The sequence below is a fragment of the Metopolophium dirhodum genome, chromosome 9 (genome assembly GCF_019925205.1).
Source record: "Metopolophium dirhodum isolate CAU chromosome 9, ASM1992520v1, whole genome shotgun sequence".
Taxonomy (NCBI): Eukaryota; Metazoa; Arthropoda; class Insecta; order Hemiptera; family Aphididae; genus Metopolophium; species Metopolophium dirhodum.
The window spans coordinates 18,484,440-18,504,030 of record NC_083568.1 but is presented as its reverse complement, the minus strand read 5'-3'; the positions used below and the strand labels follow the sequence as shown (position 1 = coordinate 18,504,030).

The 19,591-nt window shown below is 33.0% G+C and overlaps 1 protein-coding gene across 1 annotated transcript in view; it reads left to right on the top strand.

The window, feature by feature from the left end:
- The window catches only part of LOC132952937 (uncharacterized), an 83,067-nt gene that overhangs the window by 19,328 nt on the left and 44,148 nt on the right, over positions 1–19,591 (top strand). The window contains exon 2 of the mRNA XM_061025465.1: positions 15,872–15,952. Within this exon, the coding sequence (XP_060881448.1) occupies positions 15,875–15,952 (78 nt within the window). The 5' untranslated portion in view covers positions 15,872–15,874. The remainder of the gene's footprint in view (positions 1–15,871; positions 15,953–19,591) is intronic.

The following is a 19,591-nucleotide window of genomic DNA, read 5'->3' as shown; positions in this document are numbered from 1 at the left end:
GCTATATTTATTTTATACGAAACGAAATAAATACAATTATTGTTATACTATGTTATATATTATCATCGAGAGAGTCGGGTCACCGCAAAACGATCGATTAAACGCACGCGCGTGGTATTTCCAATAAATAAACGTCACGTTTAATTAGTGTCGTCGTTTACACAGCGACCGAACAGCGACTACAGTTTTAATCGCGTTATCATTATATTAAATTATTTTTATGTGTGTGTGTCGGCTAGGAATTCAGGAGACCTGTGTGAGTGCGTGTGAGAGAGAAAGAGAAAGAAAGAGAGAGAAATACAGACAGGAAACGTATGGCACAGCGGCAGCGATCACCGGCCGGATAAGATCCCGCTACCGCTGCAGGGAAATCGCTGGTAACCGGGCTGGGACAACTTGTGCAAAATATGAATACCTACACCGAAGAAAATTTATATTACAATATTCATCGGCATTGCCACGTGTGTTATACTTATAATAGTGTAACGGGCATATAACTAAAGCTAAAATATTTTATTTTTGGTGTGTCTCACATAGACTATAATAATGTGCATCGCAAGTTACGATAGATAGTTTTAGTTTTTTTGTTAGTTTTTATGGATAAACGAAATTTTAGCGTGGTGAATATCACGGTTATCGATCGTTTGGAGTTTTTAGTTAAAAATTACAAGAGAATTCTAAATCATTAGTCGTTTTTTTGTACAAGTCTCATACATGTTAGTCGTTAGACTACAGTACATAATAAAATATATATACAATTCATCCATTAATATTTTTCGACATCACGAGTGACGAAAGACATCGTCTGTAATTATATACACAATGTGACATAAAGGAACGTTTTTTTTTTTAAAAATCTATTGACCCAGTTACACAGTTATCCGATTCGTTATCGGCTTAAAGATCGTCTAGTATAATATTATAATATCTAATGGAACTCACTCGCAGAACCAAGATTGTACCCAAGTGTCTTAAATGCTTTTGCGTTAAACTTAACCGAAGCAACAGCCGTGCAAATATATTTTACATTTTATATCTGAGACAATCCGCGCGTGATATACTAACACCATTTATTACTGTTATACGAAATCGTATGAGATTTGCACATGTGTCATGAATTACTCAGCTTTTCCGACACAAATTACCTAGGTATAGGTATACTTTTTAAATTGTATAGGTACGCTGCTCATTATTACAAACCTCATACATTCGACGGTTAAATAATAATTATTATAATAACTTATAATAATTTTGCAAGGTATACCTGTACGTATATAATAATACGGTTAATACGATTTAATTGAAATTCGATGACCAACCAGAGGATAAATGTAATAGTGACGTGTAACATTATACATACCTACTTTTATATATTATATTTATAATAATATGCTTTTTAGAGGACAAAAAAAAATTCAAACCTGTTAATAAGTTCTCGTTCATTTCTTCGTGCAAATCGATGCAAATCGTGTCTATTTTACGTTTGTTTTTTTTTGAGATTACAACATTTTGCAGTCGGGCTTAAAGTATATGCGTGTAGACTGTATACAGTAATACAGTATATAATATATATATATATATATATATATGTATACAGTAATACACGCAACACTGATTGGCTTTTATCGTATTAATTTTAAATTGGTAAACTTTCCAGTAAACTTGTATGTCATTAATTTCCTCCAGATTCTCACGTAGACCGTTGGCAGCGAAAATTAATCGATTTGCGCGTGCATACCTAGCCGAAGTAAACATTAATACCGGTGTGACATCGGTGGATAGGGGGGAAAGGGTGCTAAGGTTAATTCTTATAAGTGCATTTGGAAGGAATTAATTTAAAAAGTCAGCCCGGATACTGTATATAGAGGTTGGTGGTCGGGCATTCGATTCACTATGTATAGCTCACCTCGGCATAGTATTATGGTGGTGTGTAGTGACGGTTCTATTCAAAAAGTTAATTTGTTGTATGATTAATTACGCCTATAATATATAGGTAAGTAGGATATAATACAGACGTATAGTATAATACATTGCATTTTAGTTATAGACTATATTATATAAACAGAAATTACGATGTTCTCGCAAGTAAAATTTTAAACGAAAATTGAAGCAATATTCTATAGATGTACATATATATATATATATAATTGTTTTTTTTTATTAAAGTTGTATAATACGATAATGTTCACATTTTAATAATAATTATATTATATGTAATGCCCATAAAAATGCCATAAGCTACTATGTGATTAAAGTACGCGCGTTTATACATTTGAAATACAATTTAATATTGTTTACAGTCCACGAAGGAATTTAATTTCAAAGTACCTTTATATAATATAATAATTAAAAAAAAACCTTTTTATGTTGCAGTCCTTTATAAATAAAATATATTTCAAATTAAAAACTTTTTTTTAAAAAAAAAACGGGTTTAAACACCTCAGGATGTCAGAGGGATTCAAACTTTATTTTTATTTTTTAACGACAAACTTTTTTTTAATAATTTTTTTCTATCAAAGGTTTTCCATACATAAAGAAATCAAAAGGTACCGGAGTGATTCATGAAGACATAAACATCTTTGAGTAGTTTTGTGTTTTGAAATTTCTTATTAGAAAGTTTGTCTTAAAAATCTACACGTGCTCTAACTAAGAATTTCGTATAAGACACATGATCCTGCAGCTGCAGTAATGACAAGTTTTAAAACTCTAAAAATATTATACAATATTATTATATAGGTAGGTAGGAATAAGAATATTATTTAAATATCCAGAAATTTATAATTATATTTCGCATAGAATACTTTTGATATCACTATATTATGTCATATATTTTTTTTATCGTAAATTATATAAATAAAATGTCTGCGTCGATCAGTATACCATTTATATGTAAATTGGCATACGGTTTCAAAATGTATAATTACAATCAATTTTATGCGGTATTTTTAATTAAAATCTATGATTAAACATGAAATGATCTAAAATATAATATAAATACTTCAGCAGTGCAGCACAAGTGCAGGGTGCAGGGAGTGGAAACACAATATAACTAAGACATACTCAAACGCTATAGGTAGGTACTTACTTTGATATCCGTTTAGAAGTTGGATCTGTCTATAATAATGTTGCAGGTATACCTAACCTAACCTAACCTAACCTATTGCGCGTACACCCCGGCACAGTACACTTATATACACAAGACACTATATATAAACAAGACTCAGCTGTCTTGTACATACACGCATGTTTAATGTTTATTCTATATTTAATCGGACACAAGTGTGGTGCGATGCGCCTATACGTACCTATTCGAAACATGATGTATTATCTGTACGACGACGACCACCGTGGTAGGTAGTGGTTGCATTTAAATAAGTTCATAAATATGCATAATTATATATGGCGTATTATTGTATATATACATATACACGACCGGATGTATAAAGGAGTGCGGCTAATTGTGTGCGCCCTTCGAGAGATCCACCCGTTCACCTTTGTACTTATATTATATATATATTAAACGAGCTGCAGCTAACGAAAATTCAAGTACTCCGGCTTTTGTCCGTTGAAACGTGAAGCAAGCGTGCACATACGGTTTTGTGCTATACATATGGTAAGGGTTCGCGTTACACACTGGCTTCTTTATACATGCACGGACGGGGTTATTATTACCCTTATGTCCGATATATATAAACAAAGAGCATGTGACATGAGACCACTTTTGTTTTGAATTTTTCCTTGTTGTTTATTTTCTTTATGCGCTCTACTCGCGGCGGCGACGGCGGCGAGTAAATTGCAAAGGCTTCGGTATACATATTTTTTTTTTTCATAAAATAATACGTGCACGCAAAAACTGCATAATGCATAATAGCACACACACACATATATTATAATATAGTAATTACCCTATCCGCGTGGGTCCAGCCCCCCAATGCACGCTCTCACACTCGGTCCCCTCCCTCACCCCCGGACACTTTCGCGAAACAGATATGCATATTATACACTGCAGGCTCTGTCTATATACATATAAATAGCGTACTTGGAGCAGTCGTATATAGGTATATAATACATATTATAAGAACCCCGAGGACTCAATTTAATTACCATTTGTCGAACAGCCAGCTCTGGTTTTGTATTCGCTGCAGCACCCGTATATATACCTATATATTATATTAGGTGGCGTCCTGCAGCGAGCACATAATATTATATGCGCATTTTATAATTATTCTCGTCATATCGTACGCAGTTTTGACAGATGCGCGCGTCGCATTCACTATCGTCTCCGGGAATAAAAGCTGAATCGAACACGGGGAATTTTTTTTTAAATTTCATTTTCTGCTGCAAATCGAGTACCTACCTACTGCTGTTAGCGTAAGATATACGCCCGGCTATATACACGAAAAATAGACTTTTTTTTAGATTTAACAAACGACAAAAGATTATGCTTGCATGCATAATATATCGTTTTTCTTGGTTCGTTGCACTTTCAAGTACCTCTAGGTATTTTAAGCGTTAACCAGATAATCGTACACAAGTCATATTTACATTGGTATAAAATTACGACAGATGCATGTAAGCATGACCTCAATAATTGTCGTTCCGATTTTTAAGTGATGTAGTTTATTTGGTATTCAGCACTAATTGTTATGAATCGTATATTATATGCACCCACCTGATATTTTCAACTGGGTGAACCTTGCTAAAACGTGAATTTCAAAATTAAAAACAATGGCAGAAACGGTTTAGTTATTTATTTTTTATTTTTTTAATATTTTAAGGTATTTTCGTTTATTTAATCAAACGTATAGAAACATTGCACGGAGTTATATTTCTTCGACTGATATAATACAACAGTATTCTGTCGTTGTACGACGGCGGTAGTCTTTACCGGAAATGAAAAACTCACTCGTGATCTTTCCTCCGGCCCCGGGGAATTTTAATACCGGCCGTTGACTAACACTGCAGTGACATCACGGACCGTTCGATATATAATATATTATACCTAGGTACGCGAACGGTAACCGTCTCTCGCAACGTATAATATACGCGGTACATACTACCTACCACAATTTCGATGTTAACAACAACCGCAGTTACTTTTTATATTTCCCGCATTTATACGCTATTTCTTTCTTATTATTTCACTCGCTCGCACTGCCGTGTACGCATACAGTGCAGCGGTATACACGCCATTTGAGCTTACGACCGAGATGTGTTGAACGGTCTTCCGATGTATACATACGGCTAGCAGTGAAATAATATGTAAGTAGTTCCGTGTTACAGAACGATATTATACACAACGGCAAGCAGCCGCGCAGTGTTTTACTGTTTTAGAATAGTAGTATGTTTTCTAAAAGTGTTACGCGCGCATATGTAGTTTTTAGTCGTCATAGAGAAATCAATATTTTTGAAAAATTCACGTCTTTTGTTTTCTGCTTTTATGATAAGGATACTAGTATAACATGATACGCACGGATGGATCTCAATACATGATATGAGTATATGACGTTATATGTGTACTGTGCTACCGCTATATGTGTATGATTAAAAACAAACCCGAGGCTTTCAATCTCATTATTGCGATGGTATCACATAATTTATATACTCTATAATCCACGTATATCATGTGTTACTACACGCATTTTATTGGCGTCGGTAATTTGTTATGAGGTTAATCGACGGAGAGACACGGCGGGCTGTATTACGTGAAAATCTATATATTACCCGACAACTTGAGATTGTATAATTTACGTAAAATAAATTACGCGAAACTCGAAAGCGCCCATCGTTAAATATTAATATCTTAAGTATTATAGTTTATAATTGCTGTACGCGTCCGTATGTGTATCAAGCGCGGGTATATATTCCGGGCCATGAAAAGTTAAATTTAAATTTCCAATCGACAGTAATAAAAACGATTATAGCTGTTGGCTGCAGCAGCTGTTGTGTACTCTTCGTGCGTAAGTATATTACGTCCACCTGTACGTTTTTCTACTCGGTGGAATAAGACTTCGAATTATATAAAACGCTTATTTAGCATTTCGGGTACTTGACTGAAAAATAAAACCGGTTAATTAATATTCCAATTATACACACTGTATAAAAAATGATCGCAAATCGATTTTTATTTAAATTCAAAACCCGTGTGCAGTCCGTTGCTTTCCGTTCAAATCCAGTTACGATACATACTCGTATTATAAAAATTACAATCTCGAAAACAAAACCGATGTAATATAATAACGAAAAAACACACACTTCGCGCCCGACTCGTCCACAATACCTTCGTGATGCTATCTTCGATGTGTATAGTTTTATCAATACCCTACTCCTGTTTGGCGTGTGTGGGTGGTTGGAGCAGTCGTGGTAATGTCCGAACGATGGCTATTAGTATCAATAATAATAACAAAAATACTTATCGTAATGTATGTAGAGGCATATAATAATATTATATGAGGTATGCAATGTACATCCACTGCTGCACGAGAAATAATATTATATTAGGTAGTCCATTACATTACTATATATACCACGCGTTTACAAGAAGCGACGATAATACGACGACGGCGGTGCATATGATGGAGGTGTGTATATACATTATCTATATATATATATATATAAGTACCTATGTAGCTATGTACCTACTACCTATATGCACCTATGTAATAATACATGTATACATGCGGGTATATATACTGAAGTCTGAAACGACGGAATGGACCGCGAACGAGGCGTTTTTTTTTCCATACGACTCGTACCCGATCGTGACCAGATCCGGCGGCACGCTGTGTCCGATAAATCTTTTTAATATATAACATATATATATTTATACACGCGGTATACGCCATATTATCGTATATATAAAAGTACACGTATATACACGTATATATCTATAATATTCTTATCCTTCTAACTTCGCCGCCACCACGGCTGTGCATTATTCAACGATGTACCCCCGTCAACATATTGTAGTGTGTTCTTCGTAGGTTTAATATACAGGGCGATCCATTATACCTAACTTTAATTAAACGACGTACAAATGTTTTTTTCATTCGATTTTTGGGATTTCAGAAAAAAAATGTTTCAGTTAGCTTGAATACAGGTATAAATTGAAACCACGTCACGCATTGTAAGTTGTTGTAATATTTGTAACTATTTACATTTAAAAAATTCAATTTTTGACCTTTTTTTTTTTATATATAAATGCGTTTCAATTTTACGCCCTAAAGTCTAAACTCTTAAGTAGTAATATTATAAATTTATAAATATTATCCTTTTCTAAAAATCGCATACGTATTGGTATAAGTTATTTTTATTCAAAAGCGTATTTTCATGTTTGGATGTGATAAAAAAATTGGATTTTTACGAAAATATAGTACAGTTACTCATCTCATACTATATATATAAAGTAAAAATAATATCTATATATTTTTAATTCTTGAAAATTTGTAGTTCACAATTTTTGTGGAAAAATAAATTTGGCCGCGTTGAATTTGAATAAAACTGATCGCTCTGTATAGTGCAGTATAATATACTCGTGCGCTTCGCGTCGTAGGGTCATTAGACTTGTTGTAAGTCCACGCGGCTAGCCCGTATTGTCGCAGCGATCGCGTTTTTTCGCAAAAGATGAACGCCCGCGATAAGACGCTCTGCCGTTGGCGGACGTTTTGCAGATCGCGGCGATCACGAGAAAATGTATACCTCCCTCTCGCTCCTCTCTTGTTTTTCTCTCTTCCATCTATTCGTTCTAACACCGTCGACCCCCTCCCCATAATACATATTTTCATATGATGATCGTCCCCAGGCGATGAGTTGGTGATGGGTGCATGAGTGGAGAGGTTGTTCACGATTTCATTTAAACGACGTCGGCGGTACCCATAATAATACTACAAATATAATATAATACACATATTGTACGAAAATAATTTATGTCAGATACCACGCATTGTAGTATAATATCCATGCATATATTTAGGACTCGGAACAGGTGTCTATTAAAATATTATCAGCTACTATATCGTTTTATAAGATTGTTCCAGCTATAATATATGCGTTTTTAATTTTTTTCTATTTGCAATTTTTTGGTTTTCGCTAACCGGATCTCTGCGGCAATGCATATCTTGTTATTGTACCATGGTAACTGTATTATTAATAAATAATAACATAATATTATACAATATATTGTAATGTAGGTATTATAATAATCTAAATTCGTAATATTTAGAGTAATATTTAATATTTTATAATTCAATGTAGGTTCTCACTTCTCATATTCATTATATTATTTTCCATATTATAATATGACGACGTATACTGTATATAGCATGCGCACTATAGGCATTATAATATGAAATTTATTTTTGTTTGATAACTGCCGCAAACTACAGTATTTTAAACAATTTTATTACTAATTTTAATTTATATGTACATTATTTTCATTCAGATCGTCAGGCATAAAAAAATATTGTTTAACAGTTACAGTCAAAAAATATTAGGCTATTTACTATAAACTACCAATAATAATTGGTATGTGTGTGATAAATAATTATATAAATAAGTAGGTGTATGGTATACTGTATAGCAAATAACTATTTGTATATTTTTATTTATGTATTTATTAAACCATTTTTATAATTTTAATTTAAATCACCATAATTATTTAAATAAAACAAAATATATAATATAACCAAAAATATTTTAATTTAATCATTTTTACATCGAAATTACAGCGTAGTCTGCAATAGCAAGGGATACAGATGATCTGAAATTAAATTTTCATACTGCAAATATCAAAAATATTTAAATATTTTACCACGAGAAAACTTTCTTATTCAAAAATGCAATAATAATTTTAAATTTATGGAATTAGTTTTTATGCTAAACATAAAAATATATTGGATAACAAATAAATAAAACGTTTATATTAATGACTTGTGTTCCTATTGTTTTAATCGGTTGATCAATTAATTCCACAGATGCGAGACATAATATTATATAACCACCCCATCTATCATATTCTATTGTCCCCCGTTGTGTTATTATATGTATAATGTATATACTATAATATAATATATATATAGTAATTTCACATCTTCAATTATTACTTTTTTTCCACATTTTTCTTTCGGTTTTCATCCCCTTGTTTTTTTACCATCATTCACAACAGCAATTGTCATGAAAAAAAAACCAATTCAGTTGGTCGGTGGAATTATAGTTCTCATGTTTTAACATATATATGTATATATTTCTCTCCGGGGACTGCTGCAAGAGTCCCGCGGTATAACATACATAAATACACCACACGCGCACATTATTTTAACAATGAGGATTAAAACACCGAACGGACAGATATCTGATATATTATATTTTATATAGAATAAGTCAAACAACAGAACAAACAATAATAACGCGACACTGCACGTGTATACTATATCATATTGAGTATATGTATATTTTTTTTTTTTTTTTTTTTTTTTATTGGGTAACCCGCGGCAACATAGGCCATTGGGTGTGGGGAGGGCACTGTAGGTTTTATATTGGGTAGGTTGGTAGGTTGGGTAGGTTGGTACACGTGTGTGTTGTGTTTGGCAGAATTTCTAATGGGGCACCCGTAGGTTTCTGCCGTGCCCCGGGGTGGGGGGATGGCGGCACTTGTTCTCCGGACACCGTGACTTGCACGGAGAAAAATGCCGCCCAGTGGTCGAGGATCGAACTCGGACCGGCTGTGCCGAATCCGTCGCGTTAGACCGCTCGGCCACCTCGTCCCCCCTATATGTATATTGTGTACACAATTTATACTTAACGATTATACACAAACATACCAATCATAACCTACATACATTTATGACGACATGACGTGTAATATGTAACAAACTTTGAATTTTTAATTTTTCTAACACAAATTCGATGTTAGAGCGTATATTATGATTTAATGTACCTACCTATTATATGCGTAATTAACTGTATTTAATTCCGCGTGTTTATTCTAGTTATTATGTATTATTATTATTATTATTATTATTATTATTATTATTATTATTGCAGTGTACGCAGGTACTTAATACTTTTACATCATCGTAATGTTATAATGTGGGTCTTGGGATTTATCATATACCTACGTATACAGAAGAACATACACACACACACCAAACCGTATGTTGGGTAATTTGTCCTGGAAAAAAACAATCGATAACTTACAATTCGTTTGATTGCGGTGGCGGCGGCGGCAGGACGCACCTAGACCGAGACTTTCACTGTACGTATACTGCAGGGTATACCTACATAGATATAATGGATGTGTTCAAGGAGGGCTCGCGCCGTAAAACTTATATACTGTATTTATTCTTTTTTTATCGGGTGCGATGTATACACACGCACAGTACATACAGTACACACACACACACATATGTTGTTCTATTTCTACCTATATATACTCTTTGCAAGAATTTTCTTTGGCTCTTGATGAGCAGCTATATATGTGTATGGGTATATGGCTGTTACACGTAAAGAATAAACGCTAACTATATATTTAATATATATATATATACACACATACAGACATATAGTAATCCGCCGCAAAGTTGCCCGTTGTTGTGCGTCCTTATCGGATTCCAGTCGCGACTCGTATAAACGGATTTTTCTCGTTTGCCAGTTTATTGACGATGGACCGATTGGCCGTCGTCGAATCGTTGTAATTCCGTTCCAATAAAATGGATAATATCTGTCCAACGATCTACGATTATGTACTTAACTATTTTTTCTCCTCCTTTTATTTTTATCTCTGAGGTGACACAGGTAGAGATAATATGCGTTATTTTTTTTATACATGTACGTGCACGGGGGACTATATTGACATTAACTCTCCTTCTAACATAAAACCTGACGCGTATATACTACATAATGCACATTTGTAAAATTTTCATCATAATATGCTTTTAACGGACCAAATAGATCGATTATAAAAATAGTTTGATATTCAAGTTTAATCGCCTGGAATATATATGTATACATTATACCGTAAATATTAATGTAAAATATAATATACAAATATACAATATGATACAACAATGTATATTATAATGATGTAGAATGCGAATACTTATATAATATTACATTCTATTATAATATGTACTTGTGGCAATTGACAGTGTTAAATTAATGCAAAACGACGAACTTACAAGTCTCGCTGTAATTAAAATTTATAATTAATTCTGCAAAATCAACGTCAAAATAATAATATGACATAGGTACCTGTTTAATGATGGGGAACTTAAATTTCAAATTTGAACTAATTGATATAGAACTTACAGTAGTATGTTATACTTTGCACAGTCGTATATATAACACTATACCTTATTAATTTGGAAAAAGAGAAATCGTACAGTGGATACAGTTCAGTTTATTTCTTTGTGCATATTTATTGTGACTGAGACACTTTTTAAAAAAAATAATTATATAATAATAATATGATATTTTAAAGTGTTGTACCTATAAATTATATAATATAATATTATTACCATATTATTATGGGAGGTCCATTATCCATATTATATTATACGTTTTGGCAAACGCGGGGTCGAGTGTCTTGTGGAGAACGACTCTGCAGTTTATATTATATTACAATAACAACCTTTGCCGTTTACACCTCAAGTGCAGTTGACGGATGTGTGAAAATCCTACATTAACATATTTTGAACGCGATGATATCTCTAAACCGTCTTAAAATTCTATTTTTCTATACCGAACGTACCACGGCCCCTATACGGGTGACACGCACCGCACATACGAATACAAACTACGATATTCTCTATATATTCGGTATACGGTATACCTCCACAAACGCACATCAGTGACTGCAATATAAATATAACCACTGCAGCGTAAAAAAAAAAAATTGCGAAAATTACACATATATGTATATAATATTATATTGCATTTATGTGTATACGAGCGTTATGACTCTGTGCGTATAATATAATATGTGTGAGATTTCTGAAAATATATATGGGCATACATATACATTAATACATTACATATACTATCATTTATCACGGGTGGTATTTATCACAAGCGTTTATATTACTTTATAATAATATAATATTTTTAATGTAACTATACGGTAAATAATAAAATATGTTTCGATAGGGGTGAAACGGTTTTTATTATTTTTGAAAATGTGGTCGAGTATATATTCTATAATATGGCTGTATAAAATCTATATATAATGTTTATAAATTATGCGTATTTTAATATGATACACAATACGCTCCTCAAGTATATATCGCAGTGTGTGGTGGCGAAACCGCGATAATATAATAAACAGACGACGAAAATATGAGTATTATATTAATTATTATAATAATAACAATAACAATACAAAAATGTTATTATATTATATATTACGTTTGTCGACACAAATCTTTGAACCTGACAAGTTTTGCTGTATGTATATATATAATATAATATAATATAATATAGCGACGAAACTCGACTCCGCTGTAGTGCTAGGTGATGGTTATATTTTACGAAAACACCATTTTTTATTAAATATATTGTGCGGGAGACGCACCAGGCACTCCGTTATTATAATATTCTATACATCCCGAGAAAATAATTAAATACAATTTATATTCATTTATATAGTCAAATTTATAAAAATTCGCCACTAAAAGGTACGTTTTCCAAGGCGCGACCGACCATCGTGACTTGTCGTTGCGACGCATTTTTTCTGTTGTATTTTACTAAACACGACATGTCGCGGCGATTTGGGTAACTAGTAGCTACAAAGTACATAATGTTCAGTTCACTCACAAACCTGTCCACATACAGACGCGTGTGTGATTTTAATTTTAATTAATAATTAATACAGTTTTGTTTTAATTATTATGGAGATGTATATTAATAATAATGACATTTTGACTTTATTACTGGAAGAAGAAGATGAAGAAGATTTTATATTTTCCTATCTAAAACCAAAAAAAAAGCGAACAGATGATATGTTCAAGTATCGCGATACAGAAGGGTTTTACGAAGTGTTAATTAATAGACATTTAAAAAATAATAACATAACATTTTGTGATTTTTTTCATGTCAATATTCAACAGTTTGATTTTTTACTTTCTATGGTTGAAAACGAAATAAATTTACCACCAAGTAATAGAAATAAAAAAACAATTTCAAACAAAATACCTATTATTACTTACGCTCGCTCATATTCAACTCGATCCAAAAAACTAAGGTGAGGTGCCAAGTACTATTTTTTTTTTAGTCGCTGCTGATCCTGTTCCCGGCTTTCTCTTATTTCTGGAATATGAATCGCGAATGTTCTTCCAGCGCTTTTTTGTATCGTCTACTAAATTATAAAATTGGGTTCAAGTAATTACATTAAAATTTAAAATTTTTTTAATAATCGAAAATATTTGAAATTATTTACTTACCAGATTTTACAATCTTGAGCGATATTTCCTTCCAGATATTATCCTTCATAATAATGTTTTTGTAATTAGCATCGGCCAAATCATACAAAATAGAATTGGCCTGTACTTCTTGAATAAGAATTTCATCCTCCGATGGAGAAAATACTAATTTTGACGCCATAATATTATGATAAATTTGTACAAATACGACAAATAAACGAAAAATATGACGACAAATAAAAATTAAAAACAATTAATATGACCATAGGGTCGTCACGTCGTATCGCGTGGTACTGCTTCATGAGCAGTAGTGTCGTCGGTCGCGGTGACCCAAAGTTCAGTCGCCACGACCTGTCGCGTCTTGCAAAACAGTTGATACTATTTTCCTATAAACAGATATTGACGACATGTCGTGCCTTGGAAAACGTACCTTAATTAATTGAACATTTTGAGTTTAAAAAAAAAAAAAAAATAGTATACCTACGTAGTACGTACCTTATATTATTTAGTTTGTTATCCAGCATTATTCGTATTAAGTAACAGATTTTAATACTAATATATTGTATTCAATGTTATGCTTAACAGGTAGATTTTTTCATATTGGAATATTTTTGAAAAAATAGTAACCTATTAAATTTTAAGTATCGCCCTTATAATCAACACATGTCACTTCACACTTGAGAGTGCAATCGTATAACTTAAAAATCGAACGGTACATGGTTGGGGGCTCAGTGCATGGTTTTCTCAGGGTTCTTTAATGGAGGGGTGTAGATAAATTGATTGCAATGTTAGCCGTGTGATCGTAGTCCACAACACAATAGAATGTTCAATTTATACATGAAAATGTTCTCTCGACTCATAGATCCTTGTATACCTAGTAAGTGGTATACTGAATAAAATATAAAATAATTGGTAAATATACCGGCGGGAAGTGTTGAATTGATTTGCTTTCAGTTATGCCCGCCATAATATTCTTATAGTTTAGCAATAATGGTTTGAATAAGTATCTGAGTCAATGTAAAAAACTAAAATCTAACAAGTTTTTCAAACGTTCAATGCTTGGCTCCAATATCAAAAGTATACCTATTATTCGGGATTATAAAAAACACCCATGTGGGGGGGGGGTTCATCCCCTATATATGGTCCCCTGTGAGAAAGCCCATATAGGTTGGGGGGGGGGGGGGGTACAGTTGTGCGGGTATATTATTATTACCGATGCTCGTTATATACGTGCGTACGCACACACATATTGTATACAAACATATATAATAATATACACATTATATACGTAGGTATGCGACGATTGAGTTCGCACAATAGCACTTCAGACGGTCCTCGAATACAGCGCTGGTCCTTTCCCATCATCACCTTGCGCGGTCCGTGCACCGTTAAAGGTCGTCACCCTCATATATGCATATGCCACTATATAATACAATAACGTCTTCTGCTTTTTATTTTTCACCGCAACAAGACGTCATCATATCGGCACGAAGACCATAATATAATATATATAAACATGCCCCCAGAGTAGTATTGCAGGGTAATATACATATACTATATATGTACCTATGATACATACGAGTGCGTATAATATTACATATATATATATATAATATATAATATGACGTATTATTGATATATTATGTATATATATATAATAATCGGAATAAATCTCTCCTCTCGACAGGAAAAATATGACGAAACCTTTCTTAGACGCATCATACACTGGCATTATTATATAACAATGCGTTCAGATTATTATATTTTTTCTCTTCGACCCGGCGACGTTCGTCCGTCTAGATCGGCATTTCCGGCGTTCGTGAAAAATAATCTTCTATAGCGTGCGCCGTGCACCGTTTCATATATATATATAATATATATATGCGTAAAAATACACCCCCTGCCATTAAATCAAACTATATATATATATTTATTATACGGTGCACGTGTGTGTAGTTGTTATGAAAGGTATAGTCTTTCTTTATTGTGGATGTACCAACCGAATCGACGTATACGCACGACGCACCTATACTATTATACCCACTCTTACATTGTATTTTGACGATTCGACTAGAAAATGGTTTCAGCAAGGTCTTATAACGATATTATACACACACTACCCCATTGCAACGGTTATTTTCTGCAACGAATACTACGGGTACTTTTTATCATTGTAAACAAAAAATTTAATTTGTTGAGAAAAAAACGCTACTACCTATTTCTAAAGAAGTTTCTACAAGGATCGTATTATGTGTTCTAATAATATAACATTTATAATATACACCCATTTGTAATAACATGAGATACCGTCTAAGTCGAAAAGTCAAGACTATATTAAAAAAAACCATTCGAATCAAACGAAATTTATTACATATTACTATAATATGTTTGTGACAAATCATAATATTATTCTGGTTTACATCCATCCTTATTTATTTATTTATTTTTTTTTTTTACAGACAATGGCACCCAAAATCATGTTGCTGATCACCTTGTCAGTTGCGTCCGCCGTGCTAGTCTCCGCCGCTTCCCCGCCGTTCGTAAGTACAATAGTACATATGTACTTTTGCCATATAATATATGTTTAATGTATATAATATATATATATATAATAGCATTATATATTATTATACACCGTTTAGACGTAATAAAAACCATCCGTCTGTCAAAAAAAAAAATCTATATTTTAAAAACACGCACCACAGGGGAATCTCATTTAAATTTTAATTGCCTCAGAGGCGACCGACTAATAACAATTATTATTATTATTATTATTATTATTATTAATACCTCCACCGCGGCGGCATATAGTTCGTCACGTTTCCCAGGCGAACCTCCTATATTTCTCGACGTTATACTATTTTCTGTGTATAGGTACGTTTAATTAATCGTAATTCATAATTTATGTAGGTGTGTGCCTATGCGGCTATACCTATATACATTATATACGCGTATATTTAATATAGTAAAATATATATACGTACACACTATTTATAATATATTCGTAATATATACATTATGTTTTGTGTAATAGAAAAATAATGATCGTCGGCTACTGTTGTGTTATGCGATATATATTATATCAAGTGCCGCGGCTGTAAAAAACGCCGACGGAATCGTATATAATATAGGGTACCGGTTTCCCGGGCAATGCGTGCGGGGAAATAAACGAAATAAAATAAAATAACGATTCGCATAAATGACGACGGATCTGAAAAATATTGGACCGTTAGTTGTATTATTATTATCATAACATATCATATTATTACATTACGACGTACACGTGTTCGCCTCGAAGACCGGATCACGTTTTTGGAATGCACTTTATTTTATAAAATAATATAATATTGGCCGCCGTCGGGTGTGAATTTGACATTGAATACCATTAGGTTTGCCGGCGGTGTATAGTGCGTACCTTTATATACATTAATAAACCTATATTATATATATATATATATATATGGCGTGAACGCCTAACGTTGGCCAAGTAAGTATGTAGCGGGAGGAATAACTCTTTTTTTTATGAGAATAATAAAATTCTATCATTTCGACATTAAAACGCATTATATTATTATGTATCTTGATAAAATATTAACTCGAACTAGTAACTACCTACCTAGAACGCGTGTTAGAAGAGGACAGAAATTTCATGGTGTCATTAATACGTGCGCATTTTAACACATCTTATAAGCAATCCGTGCCGGCGCAAAGAGAACATCGCGACGACGCCATCGTTATATTATTTCTGTAAACGATTTCAATAAAATATCTAACTTTTCGATAAATATTTCGATTTTTATTCAGCATTCAAATACATAGTAGGTACTTATCTGTTGGTATACTGGTATAGCAATTAAATACATGGCATATAAAATATTATAAATATATAATATACTGTTAAAACACCATAGACTGCACGATGATATATTATACTTTCGTGGTTAATGAATTGCGAAAATCTAAAAATGAATTGATTTTAAATGGAATTTGGAACTTGTATTATCTACTCTAAAATACATATAAGGGTATATATTAAATGTACTTTTTTAAATTTTTATTTCATGGTTGCTTTTTCTGCCTTATACTCATTTAAGTGTCTTCATAGTAAATTTAATGTATACCTACCTACGACCTCCCTATTTCTAATGTCACACGTATGACACACGTGAATTAATATTAAATAATATGTTCAACTCGAAGTTTTAAAATATGTGTGTGCCAACGTTATTGTGTTACCTATAATAGTAATAATTATACTAACCAAATTTTAAAAAAGCGAATTCTTTCAAAAAAAAAAAGTAATAGGAAAAAATATAATGTATTAATGTGGTTGATCATATTATATTATATATGTGATGAAATCAAGATTTTCTCGTATATAATATAATATATGAAATATTTTCCAAACTATACGTTGAAACACAAATCATATAGGTACTATATAATGCTATAACGAACCTACTGAATATGTATAAGTCATACGTATATATATTATATATGATACATAATAATATGTATGCATTATACAATTCGTCGTTATATTATATCTAGGTGACCGCCCGTACCTAGGTATATTCACATAGTATATTATTGTAATAAATAATAAATGCATTTATGATTATGCTTAAAAATTAAAACGCACTGTAATAACACTGGGTATTAGGTTTATTATACAGTTAAAAGGTCGCTTTATTTTACTATTTCTTTCCGTGACAGTACAATTTATTTTGATCCACTATCCGCGTGTAAAATGTTGTAACTTCTTTACTACTTATAGCGGATGTTGAATAATTTATGTGAGACGCCGGAGCTACAGTAGTATTAGGTGTACCTACCTGCATATAATATGTATAGTAGTTTATAATATTATAAAAACCGAAGCGCCTTCCGAAACTAACAAGGTGGGCCGTGTTAATGGATTTTTCTTGCAATTATATAATAGAGTGTAATACAAGAATATCAATTAAGAACCGCGCGGTGAACTTGTATAATTTTTCGATATATATATATATACCTTTTTAAATGTGCTACAATATTATAATGTAAGTAATAGGTAGGTGCGTATTTTAAAATATAACGCACGTGGCACGTGGTACTTATAATATAATGCTCATAATAATATAGCGGTATGACTTTTCGACGAATATTCTGGTTTTGGCACGCTGCAAGTACGTCGACGAGTCTCCGCCATTTATAAACGGACCGCGTAACGTACGTGAAGATATTATTAATAATAATTAATATACACGATGTGACTTTTGACGGACGCCTTGCCGCGACGCCGTGTAAATATTATAATAATATAATGTTATATGAACGTTTAAAGGCATTCACCGAGATTAATTTATGGTCACGGGTGTGGTTTGTACCAGAGACCACCGTTGGCGCCAATGGTACACACTATACACACATAGCTACGCCGCAACGAACGGACTAAAGAACGAAACGATTATTCGAAGTGGTTTTTTCGTGGCCGACCAGCATCGATCGAGCTGCAGTGCTTTATTTTATAATCTCGTGTGGTTTGGCCGTTTGGATTTCATCGTATCGCGAGTATATACATGTCACATGGTTAGATGTACATAGATATAAGGTCAATACTCTGGAGAGTGGAGAGGCGCGTTTATACGAGTGTATATATATATATTATATGTAAGCATATAAATGCAGTAGTGAGTATATTTTTTTTCTAATTTGACTTGGTCTACAAAAACAAAACATTAGTCTAACGTCTCAGATGTACACACGTATATTATATCGATCGACGATGAAAATATATCAGATGGGGGTGAGTAGAATCACCGCCTCGGTCGAGAGAAAAAAAACGGAAATGAAAACGTATCGAAACGATTACCCACCACGTCCCTAACCTCCCTATATATACGTGGCCACGCTATATATATAATATTGTTTTGCTGACGTGTTCACAAGTCACAACTATACAACTACGTCGGTGCAGGGCACGAATAAGGTGTCAACGAGCAGACGGTATTGAAACCAAACGTTTTATATATGTATGTATACGCGTATATTCCGTCTCGAGATTCTCGGCCGGAAACGCGTGAGCGATCCAATCGATATATTTCATAAACGGACGATGGTTTCGCCATCCCTTATTCTCGAGAGCGACCTCGTGAGATACCCGCGGGCCACGGTGATGACCGAACGACGGCGGGATG